A 24,163-nucleotide genomic window follows, 5' to 3' on the forward strand; every position below is an offset into this window, starting at 1 on the left:
TCAGAAAGAACCAAACTCTGCTCTGAAAAGACACTCAATGTAATCTTAGTTCAAATGTAGTTTGCCAGCAAATCCAAACACACTAAAAAAACACAACGCGGCCAGCCAAGGCCCAGATTTCAAGTTGTGCAGAATAAGGTGTGTATTTACCACTCCTTGTACCTATGATTATACCCACTGCTATAAATAGGCCGGTACTGTCCGGTACTGAAGACCAGCACTTTTTAGGTCGAGGACCTAAAGGCTGCACTTGCGCAGTCTGGGGTCGGAGATTTAATGTTTCTTAGTAGTGCGGTTTAACCCGCTTCCCTGCCCCGTCTCTCCTCCATTGGCTGGCTTCCTAAATGGAGGCCAGCCATTGGAGGAGAGATGCTTCACTCTAATTTAGCCCCGTCTCTTTCGGATTCGGGGGCGTAAGTTTTGCTGTTCTTTAGACAGTGACGTAGTCTGTCACTCAGAACCACAAAACCACGCCCCCGATTCCGAAAAATTCAGAAGCTTGCAGCCGCCATTTTTTCTTCACCCGCAGTGAAGGTGAGCCGTTCCTCGTGTTATAAAGGACCCCTAATCGCTACCAAATGCACGAACGCTGCCTCCCTCGCGGAAGATTCCGCAGCTGTCTCTCCGAGCACCTACAGGCTCGCGCGGAAGTCCGCTCCCCAAAAACTAGTAAATAATAAAAAAAGAGTCACATTCAGCAAACTGGGTAAACAAAACAAGGGAGTATGGCTGTTTGGAGGGCAAGAAACGTCGAAAACACCGCGAACAGCTGAGATCACCAAGTCGGTCTCCAGGGCAACGCGCCGCTACGGGGAACCTAGAGAAGCAAAACATCTACGTCAAAGAAAAGCTTTTTGAAAACGCCTTTGATCGGGCAGTGTGATTGCTGCGGCGGCCCAGTGAGGTAAATATTTAACAACAAGGGATGGTGATGGACAGAGTTTCTGAATTAAGCAGAATACTCTCACCCAGTCAAGAGATCAAGGCTAGATCCAACACTGTTTTTTAGCTCACTGCACCATCCCAGCTCAGAACCTGGCTATATGCAAATTAGTCTGTTCCTGTCCCAGGGCATGATGGGAACAGGGCAAACCAAACTACCAAGCCAATTCTTACACTGGGAAGGAAACAAGCTTCCGGGGACCGGTTTCTGGCATTTCAGCCGTCGTCGGCCCGGCTTGCTTGAATCCTGATGGTGCAATGAGAAAGGGACTCACATCTGAGTATACCCTTCCACGCATATGGTGGACAAAATATTTAACAACAAGGGGTGGTGATGAACAGAGTTTCTGAATTAAGCAGAATACTCTCACCCAGTCAAGAGATCAAGGCTAGATCCAACACCGTTTTTTAGCTCACTGCACCATCCCAGCTCAGAACCTGGCTATATGCAAATTAGTCTGTTCCTGTCCCAGGGCATGATGGGAACAGGGCAAACCAAACTACCAAGCCAATTCTTACACTGGGAAGGAAACAAGCTTCCGGGGACCGGTTTCCGGCATTTCAGCCGTCGGCGGCCCGGCTTGCTTGAATCCTGATGGTGCAATGAGCAAGGTACTCACATCTGAGTATACCCTTCCACGCTTATGGTGGACAAAATATTTAACAACAAGGGGTGGTGATGGACAGAGTTTCTGAATTAAGCAGAATACTCTCACCCAGTCAAGAGATCAAGGCTAGATCCAACACCGTTTTTTAGCTCACTGCACCATCCCAGCTCAGAACCTGGCTATATGCAAATTAGTCTGATCCTGTCCCATGGCATGATGGGAACAGGGCAAACCAAACTACCAAGCCAATTCTTACACTGGAAAGGAAACAAGCTTCCGGGGACCGGTTTCTGGCATTTAAGCCGTCGTCGGCCCGGCTTGCTTGAATCCTGATGGTGCAATGAGCACTCTGTTCATCACCACCCCCTTTTCTGAATCGTTTTTGGCCACTATAGGTGTGGCAGGGTATACTCAGACATGAGTCCCTTTCTCACTGCACCATCAGGATTCAAGCAAGCCGGGCCGAAGAAGGCTGAAATGCCAGAAACCGTTCCCTGGTAGCTTGTCTCCTTTCTGGTGAAGAATTGGCTTGGTAGTTTAGTCTGCCCTGTTCCCATGATGCACTGGGCCAGGGACAGACTGATTTGCATATAGCCAGGTTCTGAGCTGGGATGGTGCAGTGAGATAAATAACGGTGATGGATCAAGCCCTGATCTTTGGACTGGGTAAGAGTGGTCTGCTTAATTCAGTCACTCTGTTCATCACCACCCCCCTTTTCTGAATCGTTTTTAGCCACTATAGGTGTGGCAGGGTATACTCAGACATGAGTCCCTTTCTCACTGCACCATCAGGATTCAAGCAAGACTGGCCGAAGAAGGCTGAAATGCCAGAAACCGGTCCCCGGTAGCTTGTCTCCTTTCTGGTGAAGAATTGGCTTGGTAGTTTAGTCTGCCCTGTTCCCATGATGCACTGGGCCAGGGACAGACTGATTTGCATATAGCCAGGTTCTGAGCTGGGATGGTGCAGTGAGATAAATAACGGTGATGGATCAAGCCCTGATCTTTGGACTGGGTAAGAGTGGTCTGCTTAATTCAGACACTCTGTTCATCACCACCCCCCTTTTCTGAACCAGTGGGGTAAAAGCAGCTCGTGACCAACCATGGTTCCCGAGAGCGTGCTCCCTGTGTCTGAGAAGTCCTAGACGCCATTATCCTTGTAACCTGAGCATATATGCCAATATACCCGAGTCAGGCGGGACCTCCCAATGTTCTAAACCAACAATGGGTTTAATTTGGCTGTCTGCTGCTAGTTTTTTGTTGGTGTCCGGCGCGGGTGCAAAAGCCGATGTGGCAGGGGCGATCCCACCTTAACCCCTGTTGTATTGTAGTCCCCTGATTGCTTCAGTTCCGCACTTACAAAGAGAGCTTGCCGTTGTGCTCTATTTGCATTTATCGCGCTTCTCTCTTGGTTTGTTTTATTTATTTAAGTGGCTTGGTGCAGCGAGTCTCCGTATACCTCGTTAAAAGAGAAGCTCGGACCTCTCCAAAGACGTATTGTCTGCCTGTTTGTTCAAGTGTGTTGATATTGTGGGAGGCGAATCGCTGCTTCCCGTTTGCAACGCGCGTGGTCTCTACCTAGTGTGCGACGGCACGCTTAGTGCCTGCTCCTTTACCGGTAGATAGTGGCCGTTCCCCGTGGGTCGGTTGCTGCCACCCACCAATAAAACAAATCCGTTTAGCTCGCGCATGAGATGTTATTGTTGTGCCCTATGTTTTCCCAGTTAATTGACGATTCATAACTAAGTTATACTTGGTTTGCCGAGTAGTGTGCCTTATCAGAGGCAGTTTAAATACAATGTTCCACTCAACTTGTCCTATGGTCTAGGGTTTGGCTTTTCTGTCGCCCTGCCATGAAAGTGCGTGTGATGACCACTGCCTCCCTGCCAATAATAGTCTGTTGTAACTGCCATTATTTGCCAGTCTTGTTTTTACGTAACACCGTTGCCCAGATTTACGGACTTGCCGTTAACATCGGCTCTACCACATCCGTCATTCACTGAAACCTCTTTAATCCCTGTATATATGCATCCGTTCTTCAAGTGGATGCTGAGACCAGCAGAAAAAAGATGCCCTCTAGATTCCCTTTGCCTGGTCCGTCTGGCTACTGCATTGCTCCTTAGAAGTGGTTCCTTTGGATGGCTCACTGTAAACGACGCAGGCGTTGTGCCCTTTCCCTTGTGGGCGACTGGTTTCGTTTAGATATCAAGCGATTTTTGTTAAGGTAGTTATTACCTGCTGGATTTGCTGTACCTTGTTGCCATACCACCTTTTGGTTAGGCATATATCCCGGATATTAATCTGCATTGTTTACACCCCCCCCCCCCCAAAACACACCTTTGGGAGTTGTACTCTTGTTGGTAACTGTATTGTCTGCATACAATGGAGTAATGATTCGAAGAAACCGATGGTTGAAAGAGCTGTGTGGGCTGTGTGGGCTGTGAGAGATGTGTGGGCTGTGAGAGCTGTGTGAGCTGTGAGAGTTGTGTTGGCTGTGAGCGCTGTGTGGGCTGTGCCAGTTGTGTGGGCTGTGACAGGTGTGTGGGCTGTGAGAGCTGTGTGGGCTGTGAGAGCTGTGTGGGCTGTGAGGGCTGTGTGGGCTGTGTGGGCTGTGAGGGCTGTGTGGGCTGTGAGGGCTGTGAGGACTGTGTGGGCTGTGAGGGCTGTGTGGGCTGTAAGGGCTGTGTGGGCTGTGAGAGGACACAGTTGGGTTTCAAGTGGTTTTTGGATTGCCCCTTCTACAGGCTATAGCTTTGACTGACTAATAGTTACTCTTGGTGACCCATGTCCTGGAAATTGGTGGCTTCCTTGTCTTGTGGGTAGTGGCCACTTCAGAACATCTGCTCTGTCTGGTTTTACCCTGGTGGCTGGCTAGTCTCACTAGCCAGTGCTGCTTCTGTGGCGGAAGTGTATTTGGTGGGTAAGTGCTGGGTCTGAAGCTGGGCGTGCTGCTGCAGTCTGGGCAGTTAATCTGGAAGGTGTTTGATCGAAGCCTGTGTGCATTTTTGTCCTTTCCTTTGTGCAGGTGAGAAGATGTGTGTCTGTGTGCGGCTCTGTCTGTGTGTGTCTCTGTCTGTGTGTGGCTCTGTCTGTGTGTGGCTCTCTGTCTGTGTGTGGCGCTCTGGCTCTGTCTGTGTGTGGCGCTCTGGCTGTGTGTGTGTGTGGCGCTCTGGCTGTGTGTGTGGCGCTCTGTCTGTGTGTGTGTGTGTGGCACTCTGTCTGTGTTTGTGTGTGTAGTGCTCTGTCTGTGTGTGTGTGTGTAGCGCTCTGTGTGTGTAGCGCTCTGTGTGTGTGTGTAGCTCTGTGTGGATAGCTTTTTTTGTCGGTGGCTCTATGTGTGGGTGGCTCTGTCTGTGTGAGAGTGGCTCTGTGTAGGTGGCTCTATATGAATGACTGTGTGGGTGGCTCTGTGTGTGTGTGTGTGGGTGGCTTTATGTGTGTGGCTCTGTGTGGGCGTAAATGCAATAAGTCATGCATTTGCGAGCAATTAAGCTATTGGCATTGTAAATGACAATGCCATTTATTTAACGATTAAGCTATTGGCAATGTCAATGACAATGCCATTTATTTTTGATTACAAAAAAAAAAAATAATGAGCAATGCCAATAGCTCAACCTTTAATAATGCCGAGACCATTGCATTGTAAATGCTTGTTTATTTTGAGAGGATGAGTGCATGCCCTTCTCAAGAGTGACGTAATACTTTTAATTGGAGAGTACGGCACTTCTCAGAACCTGCACTTCTATTTTTCCATTTCAAGCAATGATTATACCAGAGTGCGGTACTCAACAGGTAGGATAAATGCCATGGGCGGGCGAAAAATTGCGCTCTGACAGAGAAGTTTTGCCTATTTCCACTTGGAGCTCAGAGTTCCAGCAAAACCCGGCCAGCTGCCACATGGCAGAGTTTGTTTTGTGCTCAGCTCACCAATGTTAAGTTGGTGAGCAAACATGTGCGTCCCCTAGCATGATTTCCGTGCACTAGAACGCCTCCTTGCAAGATTTCTCAACATAGGTGTTCGCGGTAGGTCGCAACCATGCGCGCTGAGAAAACTGACTCTCTAGTAGAAAATCTACTAGAGTGGCAGAAACTGCGCCCTCTGGCGCACAGCGTGGTGCAGTTTTACGCACATTTTACAACATGGAACAAGCTCCCGGCGCTAAAAATCAGCATGAGCAACGCGACGTGCCAAACACTGCCCGGTCGCAAAACTCCATCTTGCAAAGTTAACTCTGTGGAATTCTGCGTCATGAAAGTCACAAGACTCGCCCACCCCTAATCAATACCTCATATCCGGAGCTTTCCACTTGATATTTAGCATGACACGCAGAATCTGCATTTAATACACTGGATTCAGCATATTTCGCCTTTCTTCCTGGCCTTTCCCCCGGGAAGTTTGTCAGGTTTGAGCTGATAAAATCTATCAGGGGAAAACTTTGAGGGTGTGATACACACCACATAACTTTGAATTCAGACCCCTGGGCATCCGAGCGGAGAACATGTTCAGAGTGTAAAAATATGTATGTATTATACATGTCTTTACATACATGTATATAGCACAGGCCACGCTGGGGAGTGAAGGAGCACCGCACATTTATTGAGGTTTAAGGGGGTGTTGATGCGTGTCAAATGCAAGCTGCTATACATAAAGTGAGTATTGACATCTTTGAATTACAGAGCCTGTGACAGAGAGATTAACAGGCAGAGAGGGTCAGAAGAAAGGCAAAGAAACTACAAAAGAAGAGATAAATTAAGACAAATGGAGAGTAAGAGAGAGAGATATGAGGAAAGAAGAAATATGGACGCAGAAAGTAAGGGAGGTGGGCATAAACAGGACGCAGGGTATTGCATTTACACAGACCTGGTTAAAGATAAAAATACAAATACACAGATGGAGAGAGAAGAGATAAAATAGGGGGCGATGGAGGTTACCAAAAGAATGAGGGAGGGGGGGAGGGGGGGGGGGAGAAAGGAAGAAACTTTGTGCAACCCTAGGGAAGAAGGAAGAAAACGCAGTAGAAATGGGGAATACCCTGGCCTCAGAAAGAACCAAACTCTGCTCTGAAAAGACATTACATTTAATCTTAGTTAAAATGTATTTGGCCACCTGATCCTAACACACTAAAAACACACAACGCTGCCAGTTTACAAACCACCAGGGCCAGGATTTCAAGTTGTGCAAAATGAGGTGTGTTTTTACCACTCCCGGTACCTATGATTATACCAGAGTGAGGTGCTCAACGGGTATGATAAATACTATGGGTGGCTGAAAAATTGCGCTCCGGCAGTGGAGCTCGCAGAGTTTTGCCTTCTCCACGATCCACTTGTTGCGCAGAGTTCAGGCAAAACTCAGCCATCTGCCACATGGCAGAGTTTTTCTTGCGCACAGCTTTTCCAATGGTAAATTGGCAAGCAAAAATGTGCGTCCCCTAGCATGATTTTTCGAGCAAGAGAACACCTCCTTGCAAGATTTCTCAACATCGGTGTTTGCGGCAGGTCGCGACCATTCGCGTTGAGAAAGTTGCCTCTCGCGTAGAAAATCTACTAGAGTGGCAGAAAGAAACTGCGCCCTCTGGTGCACCGTGTGGTGAAGCTTCCATCTACTGCCCCTCATTCTACCCGCCTCCTCTGCGCATGCTCCAGTATTTTACGCACACACAAGCTATCGTTCTGTGTTCCACTGTCTCCCCTTCTCTCAGTCTGTCTCACTCGCTCTATAACTCTCTCGCTGTCTCTGTTTCCCGCTCCTTCTCTCGTTCTTTATTCCTCGCGCTCGTTCTTTTGGTCTGTCCCACACTCACACTCTCTTGGTCTTTCTTGACGACTTTCTGTATTTCTCTGTGTACAGGACCACTCCTGGCAAAGCGCAGCAGTCGCTTCCTCGTGTGTGGCTGTGAAAGGAGGCGTCTAATTAACTTGTAACTTGAGTTCACAGTGAGACAACTGCTGAGTCAGCCTGACGGGCGGAAGGAGACATCCCTGTTGTGATGAGGTTGGAAGCAGAGCGCCCCAACGGCCGAGCATCCTTGGAAGCAGAGTGGGGCCCGTGCGCTCGTATGCGCCAGCCGCCCCGCGTGCTCTTCCTTCGCTCGAGGCAGCCGCCCCCCCCCCCACACCTCCACTCTAGTTAGACTTCCTCCCTCCCCTGTGCTTCCTTTCTGCCTGGCCTTCATCCCATCTACCAGTGTCTGTCCTCTCGCCTCCCTCGGCAGACACTTTAGGAGATATCATTTTACTGCCCCCCCCCGCCCCCTTCTTCCCTTACTGTCCAGTGCTTGAAAGAGACACATAAAACTGCCAACGAAAATTGCAAGTACTTCCTGCTGGGAAGTCAAGTACCCCCTCCCATTAAAAGTATTACATTTCACCCATGATGAGAAGTGCATGTACTCCCCAATTAACAACATTGCACCCCCCCCCCCGCTGAGAAGTGCAGGCAGTTCCTCATTAACAATACTGCACCCCTGCAGAGAAGTGCAAGTAGTCTGCCATCAAAAGTATTACACCCCTGTTGAAAAATACTGGTACTTCCTCATTAAATGTCAAGGTCTGACACTTGGTGCAGCACCGGAAGTGGGTATTAGTGTCAAGGTCTGGCACTCAGTGCAGGACCAGCAGTGGGTGTTGGAGTCAAGGTCTGGCACTCAGTGCAGCACCGGCAGTGAGTGTTGGTATCAAGACCTGGCACTCAGTGCAGGACCGGCAGTGGGTGTTGGTGTCAAGACCTGGCACTCAGTGCAGCTCCGGCAGTGGGTGTTGGTGTCAAGGCCTGGCACTCAGTGCAGCACCAGCAGTGGGTGTTGTTGTCAGAGGTCTGGCACTCAGTGCAGCACCGGCAGTGGGTGTTGGTGTCAAGACCTGGCACTAAGTGCAGGACCGGCAGTGGGTGTTGGTGTCAAGGTCTGGCACTCAGTGCCGCACTGGCAGTGGGTGTTGGTGTCAAAGTCTGGCACTCAGTGCAGCACCGTCAGTGGGTGTTGTTGTCAGAGGTCTGGCACTCAGTGCAGCACCGGCAGTGGGTGTTGGTGTCAAGGTCTGGCACTCAGTGCAGCACCGGCAGTGAGTGTTGGTATCAAGACCTGGCACTCAGTGCAGGACCGGCAGTGGGTGTTGGTGTCAAGACCTGGCACTCAGTGCAGCACCGGCAGTGGGTGTTGGTGTCAAGGCCTGGCACTCAGTGCAGCACCAGCAGTGGGTGTTGTTGTCAGAGGTCTGGCACTCAGTGCAGCACCGGCAGTGGGTGTTGGTGTCAAGACCTGGCACTAAGTGCAGGACCGGCAGTGGGTGTTGGTGTCAAGGTCTGGCACTCAGTGCCGCAGTGGGTGTTGGTGTCAAAGTCTGGCACTCAGTGCAGCACTGGCAGTGGGTGTTGGTGTCAAGGTCTGGCACTCAGTACAGCACTGGCAGTGGGTGTTGGTGTCAAAGTCTGGCACTCAGTGCAGCACTGGCAGTGGGTGTTGGTGTCAAGATCTGGCACTCAGTGTGTGAAAAGCAGCGAGTCTTCTAAAGACCCTCAATGCTGCCCAGTGCAGGGTACCACCTCTAATTCACTTTGGGGTCGCTATCAAAATAACTAGGCAATCGCTGGACACTGGAATACAAGAAAAAGGGTTATTTCTCATGAGGAGACCACGTCAACGGCAGACACCACGATACCTGAGGGAGGTGTTCTGCTGATAACTCCTTTGGCTCTTCCTTTTATACAGGTTTGACACAATGCATATGTTTCATCAACATGGTTACACAAGCTTGGAGTCCCCGCCTCGGGCAGGTTGTCACACAAGCCCAACAGTAATTCTCCTCCCACCCAGGTCAAACAGGCAATCTTATCTTGCAGCTGGACCTTGCTTCATGGTCTAAAACATGTGAGACCGGCCAGATCTAAGAGTCCGTTCTGTTGATAAAAACAGGTCCCATTGTTGGTGAAAACAAGTCTTGCTGTTTGCAGTGCAATAAATCATGTTGCAAGAGTGTCTTTGGTGTTTGGAACCCTGTTTGTGTAACTAGGTGCAGTGAGGGGTAGAGTGTCCAAAGGCTTGCCTGTAAAGAGAGATGAGAGGAAAAACGAGTTTGTGGCAGCAAGTGGTGCTGAGGTTTGTCGTGGCAATAGAGTTTATAGCCCCAAGCACACATACCAGGTCGGTCAGAGAGTCAGAGGGATGCTAGTAAGGGCAGGATGAAACAAAGGTGACCAACGGAGTACAAAATGGCTGCAATAGAGAAAAATGACTGCAGCTTATGTGCACATAGAAATTTCCATCAGACAAGATGGTGCAGGTAATGTTCACGATTGTCATTTTGCTTTTAACATGTGCCACACCAGCAGTGGGTGTCGGTGTCAAGGTCGGGAACTCAGTGCAGCACTGGAATTGGGTTTTAGTGTCAAGGCCTGGTACTCAGTGCAGCACTGGCAGTGGGTGTTGTTGTCAAGGTTTGGCACTCAGTGCAGGAAGGGCGGTGGGTGTTGGTGTCCAGGTCTGGCACTCAGTGCAGTAAGGGCAGTGAGTGTCGGTGTCAAGGTCGGGAACTCAGTGCAGCACTGGAATTGGGTTTTAGTGTCAAGGCCTGGTACTCAGTGCAGCACTGGCAGTGGGTGTTGTTGTCAAGGTTTGGCACTCAGTGCAGGAAGGGCGGTGGGTGTTGGTGTCCAGGTCTGGCACTCAGTGCAGTAAGGGCAGTGAGTATCGGTGTCAAGGTCGGGAACTCAGTGCAGCACTGGAATTGGGTTTTAGTGTCAAGGCCTGGCACTTAGTGCAGCACTGGCAGTGGGTGTTGGTGTCAAGGTCTGGCACTCAGTGCAGCACTGGCAGTGGGTTTTGGTGTCAAGGTCTGGCACTCAGTGCAGAAAGGGCGGTGGGTGTTGGTGTCAAGGTCTGGCACTCAGTGCAGCACCGGCAGTAGGTGTTGGTGTCAAGGTCTGGCACTCAGTGCAGCAAGGGCGGTGGGTGTTGGAGTCAAGGCCTGGCACTCAGTGCAGCACTGGCAGTGGGTTTTGGTGTCAAGGCCTGGCACTCAGTGCAGCAAGGGCAGGGGGTGTTGGTATCAAGGTCTGGCACTCAGAGCAGAATCAGCAGGAGTTGTTGGAAAAAAGTTCTGGCACTCAGAGCCGCAACGGCAGTGGGTTTTGGTGTCAAGGCCTGGCACTCAGTGCAGCAAGGGCAGTGGGTGTTGGTGTCTAGGTCTGGCACTCAGAGCAAAATCAGCAGGAGTTGTTGGTGAAAAGTTCCGGCACTCAGTGCAGCACCGGCACTGGGTGTGGGTGTTAAGGTCTGGCACTCAGTGCAGCACCGGCAGTGGGTGTTGGTATCTATCACCAAAAGGACAAAGATCCTACGGGCAGGTGCAGAACGTCACCCAGCCCTAAAAAAGAAAAAAGAAAGAACAGGAAGTGAAAAAATGCCTAGATTAGGAACCCACTCAGGTGACTGGACGATCACTCTTTGTCCTCTGTTGCCCTCACACACCCCAAAGGGTGTCATGCTTCATCATTGGGCGGTTGCTCCTCGTAGGGCCGGCGCTGCAATTCCCTACGGGCCCCCCGAAGGGGTCACTTTGTCGGAGATCTTTTTAGGACCGCCGTATGGTGCATGTGGCTGTGTGGGGAGTTGGTTCTCTAAGGAGGGTAATAGGAGGTGCGTGCTAGTTAGTGAAAAAAATGTATAAAAAGGGTCATCCTGCAGCAGATCTTATAAGATGTACCCTTAGCAAGGTATAAGTTGCTAAAAATTCGTACCCTGGAGGGCACACTATGCCCCGGGGTCTTGGGTCATAGGCCAACATGTTTCGCGCCTCTGTCACCTGTAATAGGTCGGTAGCGCTTCATCAGGACCGAAATTATTAAAATAAAGTGCACGTGTGAATTAGTGAAACAAAGTAAAATACCCTCAGTATCAATCTGGGCAGCCGCCTGTGCCCCCTTCAGTATGGGCACTGATCAATGCTAAGCAATTGGCTCCAGGTCACTCTCTAGGAAAAAGAAAAAAGAGAAAGCAAGTGGGATGTGTATCAGTACAACTTGATACAACATAAGTGTGCCACAATCGTGTGCACATCTGACCCACATCAAGGCAGGTAGACACATCCACGTTATCCATAAGAGCACCACAACCGTGCATATCATCTCACCCAATCACTCACTTTCCAATAGCCCAATAAATGGCAAGTGAAGAGTGGTGTATGAATGCCCATGTATTGGGCTAAAGTACGAGAATCTCACTCAAACTGTCAAAAGCACTCACTTGAACAGAGAACGCCACCCATAATCATGATAACCCTAGCTCCACACGGAAGGGCCATGACTTCTAAAAGGGTCTTACCTAACTGGTCAGACAAGCGTGCTCCATCGGCTAGGCGCATGGAGTACCCATGAATTATCGGGCTGCAACGAAAGATTTATGCAATCAACATAAAGCACACTGCGTCATTCATCAGCCGTGTTGATTAAAATCCACCCTCCGAATCAAGTACTCACAACTTAGCCTTGATGGTAACACCAGTGTTCCTGCCCCAACCATGCGACTGCCGGTAATAAACTCCAAGTGGCAGCGTACGTCACTTTAATAGGTACCAGGAACTCATGTGACGGTGATTTCCTCTTCCGGGTTTCAGGCTCACAACAGAGTCAACTACGCATGCGTGAGGCGTGGATGCTGGTGCACGTGCGTACTACAGGGAGACTGAACCTTTCTGCTCCAATCCAGGCATCCAGCTAATATTAATAGTCGCGTGACCACGTCGTAAATATGTAAACCATGCGAAAGTGGGTGTTGGTGCCAAGGTCTGGCACTCAGTGCAGCACGGGCAGTGGGTGTTGGTGTCAAGGCCTGGCACTCAGTGCAGCACTGGCAGTGGGTGTTGGTGTCAAGGCCTGGTACTCAGTGCAGCACTGGCAGTGGGTGTTGGCATCAAGGTCTGGCACTCAGCGCAGCACTGGCAGTGGGTGTTGGTGCCAAGGTCTGGCACTCAGTGCAGCACTGGCAGTTGGTGTTGGTGTCAAGGTCTGGCACTCAGTGCCGCACCAGCAGTGGGTGTTGGTGTCAAGGTCTGGCACTTAGTGCAGCACTGGCAGTGGGTGTTAAGGTGTGGCACTCAGTACAGGACCGGCCGGCAGTGGGTGTTGGTGTCAAGGTCTGGCACTCAGTGCCGCACCAGCAGTGGGTGTTGGTGTCAAGGTCTGGCACTTAGTGCAGCACGGCAGTGGGTGTTAAGGTCTGGCACTCAGTACAGGACCGGCAGTGGGTGTTGGTGTCAAGGTCTGGCAATCAGTGCAGCACCGGCAGTGGGTGTTGGTATCAAGGTCTGGCAATCAGTGCAGCACCGGCAGTGGGTGTGGGTGTCAAGGTCTGGCACTCAGTGCAGCACCGGCAGTGGGTGTTGGTATCAAGGTCTGGCAATCAGTGCAGCACCGGCAGTGGGTGTGGGTGTCAAGGTCTGGCACTCAGTGCAGCACCGGCAGTGGGGTTTGGTGTTAAGGTCTGGCACTTAGTGCAGCACCGGCAGTGGGTGTGGGTGTCAAGGTCTGGCACTCAGTGCAGCACCGGCAGTGGGGTTTGGTGTTAAGGTCTGGCACTTAGTGCAGCACCGGCAGTGGGGTTTGGTGTTAAGGTCTGGCACTTAGTGCAGCACCGGCAGTGGGTGTTGGTGTCAAGGTCTGGCAGTCAGTGCAGCACCGACAGTGGGTGTTGGTATCTCGGATGTCCTTCTGACGAGGGAGGATCAGCACTCACTCCTCTGCCTCTCTCTCTTCTCTTCCAAGGGTGAGATGTTGAGGTTGGTACCTCTGACGTCCTCCTGAAAAGGGAAATATATGAATCAGCATTCACTCACCCCTCTGCTCTCTTCTTCTCTCCACAGCTCTCTTCAACCTCATCCCCGTGGGCCTGCGAGTAGTCGCCATTCAAAGCTCCGCATCTGGACACTACGTTGCAATGAATGGAGAAGGGCATCTCTACACCTCTGTGAGTATAGGCCACGGTGGCCAGATATTGAGAAGTAAAAACCGGGGCAGGCCAGACATAAAAGTAGGACTATATATTTCACTCTTGTACTACTATGTCTGCCCTGTTCTGTTTTTTTTGCGTAGCCTTTCGTGTGTTGTATATAAATCACCCGGGAGGTGTGTGTGTGTATGTGTATATATCACACACACACACACACACACACACATACACAGGCACGTATATATATATATATATATATATATATATATATATATATATATGTCGATACTCCTCCTCCCAAAGAAAGAAGCTGTGACCCAAAGGGAGAAACAAAGCAGCACTTTATTGTTTGAGTGTTCCAGGCGAATGCATTTCGGCAATACCAGCCTTCTTCAGCGCCCCTCTCCAACTGCTACCAGTGCTGCGGTGTTTGTAGATCCGCCACGCTGCTGTTTGCAAACTCTTGCTCCGCCCCCTTGGTGACGACCGGCACTCCTTTGTAGCCCCGCGTTGTGGAACTACAGGTCCCATAATGCCTTGGTGTTGTGCCTCATGGGATCGGAATTGCTGCTCGGGGTGATATTCTCGGAGTAGATGTCCGTGGGAGACACAGCATTGGAGGTACACTGGGAGGTGGGGCAATCAGTCAATTCGGCGCCACCTCGAGTCCCCCTTCTTTTCACGCCGTCACCTCAACACCCGGAATACTTCACGGTGGCTAGCACAGGAATCCTGGTTGCCCAAAGAGGGGATATGAATATCCCCTGCCCGCAATATCAGCCAGGTGTCAGGGTGGGTACTGGACTTGACTGCTACCGCAATCCAACGAAAGAATGCTCCCAGGGGAGCCTGCCAGGAAGTCCAAACCTCTTGTACGGCGGGGGTGCACAGAATTGCGTACTGGCTTGTAGCAAAAATGTCTGTCGATACTCCTCCTCCCAAAGAAAGAAGCTGTGACCCAAAGGGAGAAACAAAGCAGCACTTTATTGTTTGAGTGTCCCAGGCGAATGCATTTCGGCAATATCAGCCTTCTTCAGCGCCCCTCTCCAACTGCTACCAGTGCTGCGGTGTTTGTAGATCCGCCACGCTGCTGTTTGCAAACTCTTGCTCCGCCCCCTTGGTGACGACCGGCACTCCTTTGTAGCCCCGCGTTGTGGAACTACAGGTCCCATAATGCCTTGGTGTTGTGCCTCATGGGATCGGAATTGCTGCTCGGGGTGATATTCTCGGAGTAGATGTCCGTGGGAGACACAGCATTGGAGGTACACTGGGAGGTGGGGCAATCAGTCAATTCGGCGCCACCTCGAGTCCCCCTTCTTTTCACGCCGTCACCTCAACACCCGGAATACTTCACGGTGGCTAGCACAGGAATCCTGGTTGCCCAAAGAGGGGATATGAATATCCCCTGCCCGCAATATCAGCCAGGTGTCAGGGTGGGTACTGGACTTGACTGCTACCGCAATCCAACGAAAGAATGCTCCCAGGGGAGCCTGCCAGGAAGTCCAAACCTCTTGTACGGCGGGGGTGCACAGAATTGCGTACTGGCTTGTAGCAAAAATGTCTGTCGATACTCCTCCTCCCAAAGAAAGAAGCTGTGACCCAAAGGGAGAAACAAAGCAGCACTTTATTGTTTGAGTGTCCCGATATTCAGATATGTGCCAGATATTGAGAAGTAAAAACCGGGGCAGGCCAGACATAAAAGTAGGACTATATATTTTACTCTTGTACTACTATGTCTGCCCTGTTCTGTTTTTTTTGCGTAGCCTTTTGTGTGTTGTATATAAATCACGCGGGAGGTGTGTGTGTGTATGTGTATATATCACACACACACACACACACACACATACACAGGCACGTATATATATATATATATATATATATATATATATATATATATATATATGTGTGTGTGTGCCTGTGCATGTGTGAAAGGGTTACCATTAAAGATTGCAGCTGATTCAGCCCATGTGGTCTGCGCTCTTCCTTTTCACGTTGGATGTGGATTCGGGGAGAGTTAACTGTTATATGTATATATATATATATATATATATACACACGCACGCAAACCTCCTGAGTGATATATACACATACACACACTAGGCTACACAAAAAACAGTGACTTGACCTCTGTTCTTTAAAATGAAGAAAAGTTTAAGGACACCAGGACATTCCTCTGAAAACCGGGACTATCCCAGGAAATCCCAGGAAATCCGGGACGTCTTGTCACACTAGTATAGGTGCTGCTGCTCACAGCACTGGCCTGCTCCTCCACAACCTCACATACTCACTATGTACGCTCTTCCTTCCCCTGTCACTCATAACCTCCGTCCACCCTGTGACCACTATCGTCCTGCTGACACACAGGCTTTTCCTACGCACATTCTGGGATCATAGTAAATCTGTGTGCACTCACTCACTTCTCCAGCTGACTCATCACTCTGCATGACTCAGCACTATACATTCACCCTGCATGCCTCATTAATCTGCATTCACTGTGCTTGACTCACCACTCTCTGTGTATGACTCAACACTCTGCATTCCTCCTGCATGACTCAGCACTATATGTGCATGACTCATCACTCTGCATTTACTCTGCATTACTCATCACTCTGCATTCACTCTGCCTGACTCATCACTCTCTGTGCATGATTCATTATTCTCAGTGCATGACTCCTCACTCTAATTTACTCTGCATGACTCATCACCCTCTGTGCATGACTCATCACTCTGCATTCACTCTGCAACTCATAATGCTGCATGATGTATCACTCTGCATGCTTTATCACTCTCCCTGCATGATTCATCACTTTCCCTGCATGACTCATCACTCTGCATTCACTCTACATGACTCATCACTCTCTGTGCATGACTCATCACTCTACATTTACTCTGCATGATTCATCACTCTGCATTCATTCTGCATGACTCATCACCCTCTGAGCATGACTCATCACACTGCATTCACTTTGCACTCATCAGTCTGCATGATTTATCACTTTGCATGATGTATCACTCTCCCTGCATGATTCATTACTCTGCACCTACTCTACATGACTCATCACTCTCTGTGCAGGACACATTACTCTCTGTGCATGACTCATCACTCTACATTTACTCTGCATGACTCTTCACTCTGCATTCATTCTGCATGACTCATCAACCTCTGAGCATGACTCATCACTCTGCATTCACTCTGCATGACTCATCATTCTCTGTGCATGATTCATCTCTCTGCAGTCACTCTGCTTGCATGTACACTAGTGTGTAGAGTGCTACTCGCCAGTAAAGAGCTTCAACACCCCGTCAGGGGTAACAAGCGCTATATAAATGCAAACCTTTTTCCCTCTTCTATCCTTCCATTATCCTTCTCAATCCAAATAAAACTGACTAATATCCACCACTCAAATTACTTTCATATTTCATTATACTAAGTCACCACTAATCCTTTATGGATTTTAGAGTAGCATGCTACTTGCCGAAAAAAGCACTTTAGCGCCCCATCCGGGGTAACAAGGGCTATACAAATGCAAACCTTTTCCCCTCTTCTATCCCTCCGCTAATCTTTTCAATACAAATAAAACTGACTAACATATCCACCACTCAAATTACTTTCATATTTCACTATACTAATTCAACACTAATCCTTTATGGGTTCTGGAGTAGCATGCTGTCCACCGAAAAAGCTATTTGACGCCTCATCTGGGGTAGTAAGCGCTACATAAATGCAAAATGCAATTACCATACAATGCAATGCACCATCACAAATACAGTAGAAAGAACCCATTCCCTATTGTGAAAGCCTGTAGCCAGCTTCACCCATGCACAGGGCCTGTTGTTCCTCCAGTCTGCCCTGTGGAGAGGTCTTCACTCTCAAACCTTCTGGGGTCATCAGTGGTTCTCTCGGTGGCATCTCCCTCGCAGTCTCTGGGGCTGGCTCCCCGGGGGCCCAGCCGTACTCTGTACACTCAGGCCTATTCAGTCAGTGTCCTCCTCCTGGGGCTACCCTTATGTTGTGTTGTTTAAAGCTCCTCGTTGAAACACGGGGACATATCCACCCCCTGTAGAATATGAACTCAACACATCCAGGCTTTCTCCGGGTCCTTTAATTCACCCTGTCTCTCCATTCATCTCTCCGCCATTCGCCTGCTATCTCTCCCCGTCCATCTCTCCGCATCAGCTCTCTGTGCCATCCTCTCTCACCTTCAGCTGTTCGGGGAAGTAGGTCAGAGGAGGCCGAGTGCCATCCTTCAAAGGGAACAGGGAGGGAATACCCCGGCACCCTTCGAAGCGAGCAGGAGAGAGAGACACACAGAGAGAGCAAATAGAACCAGGTGCAAGCAGGAGAGACACCGAAGAAAAGGAGAGAGAGACAAAGCGAGCAGAAGAGACCCTGGAGAAAGGGGAGGGAGGGAGGGAGAGAGGGGGAGAGGGGTGCAAGCAGGAGAGACCCTGAAGAAAAGGAGAGAGAGACAAAGCGAGCAGGAGAGACCCTGAAGAAAGAGGAGGGAGGGGGAGAGGGAGAGAGAGAGGGTTGCAAGCAGGAGAGACCCTGAAGAAAGAGGAGGTAGGGAGGGAGGGAGAGAGGGGTGCAAGCAGGAGAGACCCTGAGTGGGGGAGGATGGGTTGGCTGAGTTTGTCAAGAGCAGAAAGCCAGCAGTTCTATTCAGCTCTCTCTTAGAATGCACTAGGCTTCACTTCTCAGCCAGATAAACAGGGACGCTCTCTACCTCCAGACAGTTCAAAGGCACAGTTCGTAAGCGCCCTGATCGAAGAATGTTCCCGCTCCTGCACAATGACAGCCCAGAAATGTAACGCAGGAACAATGGATGTCAAATGCAGCCTGTGACATGACCAGCAGAGCTAGGCGTGTCTCCCCCGGCTGCTCAGCCAGGTCTGACGTCAGCAAACGTCTATGTATGTGGAAAGTTTGGTGAGGGCCGTCAGTGGGGGCCTCTGCCCTCTCTTGCAACGAGGCCTGTAAAGTTTTCTTCTCACACTGGACTCTGAGCTGAGCTGAAGCTCATGCCTGGAACACACACAGGAGCTGTGTGACACTAGGGTCTGCTTCACGCTAACCCTGTTAGAGACAAGAAAAGCAGCGCTAACCACGGTTAACGCTGGTTTTTTACGTCTGCTAATTTTCAGACTTAGCCATGTAATCCAATGGGAGGTGGATTACATGGCTAAATCCACCATGGGCTATCCTATCCTTGTAGTGTTATCGCTGCATTACTGGCGATAACCTCCCAAAATGCCGCTATCGCTGGTTTTTTTTATCGCCTAGGCGATTAACGTTGTTAATAACGCGATAACCAGGCGATATTATCCAGAGATAGCGGGCATAAAAAAAATTAACGCTAAGCGCCCTTAGCGTTAATTTTCCCTGTTCCTTGTTAATATGCCCGAGTGTTTGAGTCTGAAACACAACCTGTGGTTCTGCTGGAGTCCCCCATACACCAGATAGTTTTCTCGGGGCACTCACTCTTACTTAAAAGCAGCCTGTGAATGTCCACTTGGCATCCAATCTCCTGTCCATCACCTATTAGTGGTGATGGGCTCTTCCCTTTTTCCATATGTACATTGGGGTGTCCCTCAGATGTGGGGTACCAGGCTCCGGGTTTCTCTTGGAACTCCTTACACATTCCCCAATGGGTCCCCAAGATTTTTGATGACTTAAATTTCTCTTGATAAAGTCACCCAGATGGCACACGATCTTAAAGGAGATACTTAGAGGTAATAATTACTTGTTCAATTAGATTCGGCGTCCACGTCACTGAAGTGGACACTGGTCAGTGGGTTGCCACCCTATTTATAGTGGAAAAAACTCCATGACGTAGGATAGGGTGAGAGAAAACCAAGACAGCCTCTCCCAGGCGTGTTGTGAAAAGTGTATGTAGATGTGCGTAGGTTACTGGAGGTAAAAAAAGCATCTATTAGACTGTAGTAATCGAGGGCACTGTGATACATAACAAAACAGATTGACAAAAGACACAAAGCAACGTGTCAACAACAATAGAATAGTTTCACATTGGTGTGCATGTGAACTTACCACCTCCTGTGCTATGGTGTATGAAGAGAAAGCTACGCCGAGATCACAGGGGGAGAAAGCCAGGGCGCGGGAGGAGGATGCACTGACCTGTGAGTGGATTCCTGCCTTGTCTGTATGAACCCTCCCGCTGTGACACCCGCCCACAGATGCCCCAGCCGCTTGACGAGCACAGAACACACGTTGCTTTCTTTTTGGACTGACCTAGATTCAGCGCCGCTCTCTCACTGACCTATAGTAATCTTGAAAAGTAATACATCACGTTTACCGGGAGTGGATGTGGCCTCGCGGCCAGAGCTGCGACTTTGGAGCTAGGAAATCAGGGGCCATATTATCAAGAAAGGGCGATACATTATTGCCGCTTTTATCGGCAGGAAACTGCCGCTAAATCGGCGATAATGGGTTTGCTAATATGCCCTTGTGAATTCCCATAGAAACCCAGGTTCTGGTGTTAACCTGGGCTTCTATGGGAATTCGCAAGGCCTATTATCAAGCCCATTATCGCCGCTTTAGCAGCAGTTTCCTGCAGATAAAAGCGGCAAAAATGTATCGCCCTTTCTTGATAATATGGCCCCAGGTTCGAGTCTCGGCGCCGACTCAACATGCTGTGATTCTCGGCACATCACTTCATCTCCCCGAGCCAACGACAACTGAATGTGTGTGTGCTTGTGTAATGTCACTGGTGCTTGTGTACAGCAATCCAATACCTTCGCTCGTGTTTGTGCTATATGAAACTGCAAACAAATGAGTAATGATGTACATGCTTCGGGTCTGCCTCAGTCAGTCTTACCTTTGGATGTATGATGATACATCGCAAACACTTACATCGTATGCCATAACATCGCAATTATTACACCGCATGTCCCCTCAGATCGCGAGTAATCACAACGCATACCATTACGCCGCATTTGTATTGCAATTCATGCGCAAAACATTTACATCACATACAGACACCCGCATGCTTTTACATAGCAGTTTTTACCCGTATGTGCATTTCCCTTCACTAGACCCTAAACCCTAATCCTTTCAACATAAAACAGTACCCTACAATATGACACGCTAACACTTCCCTAAACCCTAAGCCCTAAACAGTAAAGCAAGCCTACAGTATGATACTGCAACTATACCTAAGCCCTAACGCAACCACAAAATAACACCCATACTACAAGAAGCCCTAACGCCACCCCAAAACAGCACCTATTCTCCTAGTAGCCCTAGTAGCCTTAAAGCCAACCCAAAACAGCACCTATTCTTCTAGTAGCCCTAGTAGCCCTAACGCAACCCCAAAACAGCACCTATTCTCCTAGTAGCCCTAACGCAACCCCAAAACAGCAACTATTCGACTAGTAGCCCTAAGCCCTAATCCCCCAGCCCAAACCAGCACCTCCTTACCTGTCTCTTTGTCGTTGTTCCAGCGTTGTCTCCCTGTCGTCTCGGAGGCCGTCTCGACGCCCCCCGTAACCCCTCTCTGAGCACGTCCATTACATCTATTGCGTTGGGAATGCATGTGTTCTGAAAGCGCATGTGACGTAATGGCGTGTGTAGACAACGCACGTGTCGTAACGTTGCGTGCGTTGTAAGTGCACTCGATGTCAACACATGCGTTGTAACGTATGCATTGAGATGGTTGTTCCCTCTGCCCCCATACCTTCTTGCAAATCTCAGTCATCCGGCATTGTCTTGCCACCAGACTGAACTGGCACTGGCATGTTGCTCTGTTACTGTCTGCTTCTGCAGCCGGAAGTTACAGACAGCAGTTTGTTTCAATCTGTGACATCTGGTTTAGCCCCTCCTCTTTCTAGTAAACAGGTCACTCTCTGCTCCACGCTTAGCATGAGCGCCTCTGCTCTTCCCCACCCCTGCTCTACCCCACCCTTCTTGCTACCTTGGGTCAAAGTGGTCTCAACTCAGGGGCGTAGCTTCAACACCATCACCACCATTAAGAACTCCACAATTAGCATGACCATTACTACTACCAACACAGTCTCCCTATTACTGTAATTACCACCACCATCGCAACAACCAGGACCACCACCACTCCTACCACCACCATCAACATCATCACCAACACCACCATCACCATTGCAACCGCCAGTACCACCACCACTTCTACCACCACCACCACCATCGACATCATCACCAACACCACCATAACAACCACCAGTACCACCGCCACCATCAACATCATCACCAACACCACCACCACCATAACAATCACCAGGCCCACCACCACTCCTACCACCACCATCAACATCATCACCAACACCACCACCACCATAATAACCACCAGGACCACCGCCACTCCTAACACCACCATCAACATCATCACCAACACCACCACCATCATAACAACCACCAGGACCACCACCATTCTTACCACCAACATCATCGCCAACACCACCACCACCATTACAATCACCAGTACCACCACCACTTCTACCACTACTGCCATTGCCACCACCACCACAACCACCACCATAAAAACCACCAGTCCCTGAACCTCCACCACTTCTACCACACCATCAACATCATCACCAACACCACCACCACCATTACAACCACCAGGACCATCACCACTCCTACCACCACCATCAAATTAATCACCAACACTACCACCACCATAAAACTACCAGGACCACCACCACTCCTACCATCAACATCATCACCAACACCACCACCACCACCACCACCACCATTACAACCGCCAGTACCACCACCACTTCTACCACTACCGCCATTGCCACCACAACCACCACAATAAAAAACACCAATCCCTAGACCACCACCACTTCTACCACACCATCAACATTATCACCAAAACCACCACCACCATTACAACCACCAGGACCAACACCACTCCTACCACCACCATCAACATCATCACCAACACCACCACCACCATAATAACCACCAGGACCACCGCCACTCCTAACACCACCATCAACATCATCACCAACACCACCACCATCATAACAACCACCAGGACCACCACCATTCTTACCACCAACATCATCGCCAACACCACCACCACCATTACAATCACAAGTACCACCACCACTTCTACCACTACCGCCATTGCCACCACAACCACCACCATAAAAAACACCAATCCCTAGACCACCACCACTTCTACCACACCATCAACATTATCACCAAAACCACCACCACCATTACAACCACCAGGACCAACACCACTCCTACCACCACCATCAACATCATCACCAACACCACCACCACCATAATAACCACCAGGACCACCGCCACTCCTAACACCACCATCAACATCATCACCAACACCACCACCATCATAACAACCACCAGGACCACCACCATTCTTACCACCAACATCATCGCCAACACCACCACCACCATTACAATCACCAGTACCACCACCACTTCTACCACTACTGCCATTGCCACCACCACCACAACCACCACCATAAAAACCACCAGTCCCTGAACCTCCACCACTTCTACCACACCATCAACATCATCACCAACACCACCACCACCATTACAACCACCAGGACCATCACCACTCCTACCACCACCATCAAATTAATCACCAACACTACCACCACCATAAAACTACCAGGACCACCACCACTCCTACCATCAACATCATCACCAACACCACCACCACCACCACCACCACCATTACAACCGCCAGTACCACCACCACTTCTACCACTACCGCCATTGCCACCACAACCACCACAATAAAAAACACCAATCCCTAGACCACCACCACTTCTACCACACCATCAACATTATCACCAAAACCACCACCACCATTACAACCACCAGGACCAACACCACTCCTACCACCACCATCAACATCATCACCAACACCACCACCACCATAATAACCACCAGGACCACCGCCACTCCTAACACCACCATCAACATCATCACCAACACCACCACCATCATAACAACCACCAGGACCACCACCATTCTTACCACCAACATCATCGCCAACACCACCACCACCATTACAATCACAAGTACCACCACCACTTCTACCACTACCGCCATTGCCACCACAACCACCACCATAAAAAACACCAATCCCTAGACCACCACCACTTCTACCACACCATCAACATTATCACCAAAACCACCACCACCATTACAACCACCAGGACCAACACCACTCCTACCACCACCATCAACATCATCACCAACACCACCACCACCATAATAACCACCAGGACCACCGCCACTCCTAACACCACCATCAACATCATCACCAACACCACCACCATCATAACAACCACCAGGACCACCACCATTCTTACCACCAACATCATCGCCAACACCACCACCACCATTACAATCACCAGTACCACCACCACTTCTACCACTACCGCCATTGCCACCACCACCACAACCACCACCATAAAAACCACTAGTCCCTGAACGTCCACCACTTCTACCACACCATCAACATCATCACCAATACCACCATTACAATGACCAGGACCATCACCACTCCTACCACCACCATCAAATTAATCACCAACACCACCACCACCATAAAACTACCAGGACCACTACCACTCCTACCACCACCATAAACATCATCACCACCACCACCACCACCACCATAACAACCACCAGAACCACCAC

At 49.7% G+C, this 24,163-nt stretch overlaps 1 protein-coding gene across 1 annotated transcript in view; it reads left to right on the forward strand.

Moving 5' to 3' along the window:
• FGF11 (fibroblast growth factor 11) overlaps positions 1 to 24,163 on the forward strand; it is a 369,209-nt gene that overhangs the window by 241,211 nt on the left and 103,835 nt on the right. The window contains exon 3 of the mRNA XM_086946625.1: positions 13,400 to 13,503. Within this exon, the coding sequence (XP_086802751.1) occupies positions 13,400 to 13,503 (104 nt within the window). The remainder of the gene's footprint in view (positions 1 to 13,399; positions 13,504 to 24,163) is intronic.

Source organism: Lissotriton vulgaris, chromosome 12 (genome assembly GCF_964263255.1).
Source record: "Lissotriton vulgaris chromosome 12, aLisVul1.2, whole genome shotgun sequence".
Classification (NCBI taxonomy): domain Eukaryota; kingdom Metazoa; phylum Chordata; class Amphibia; order Caudata; family Salamandridae; genus Lissotriton; species Lissotriton vulgaris.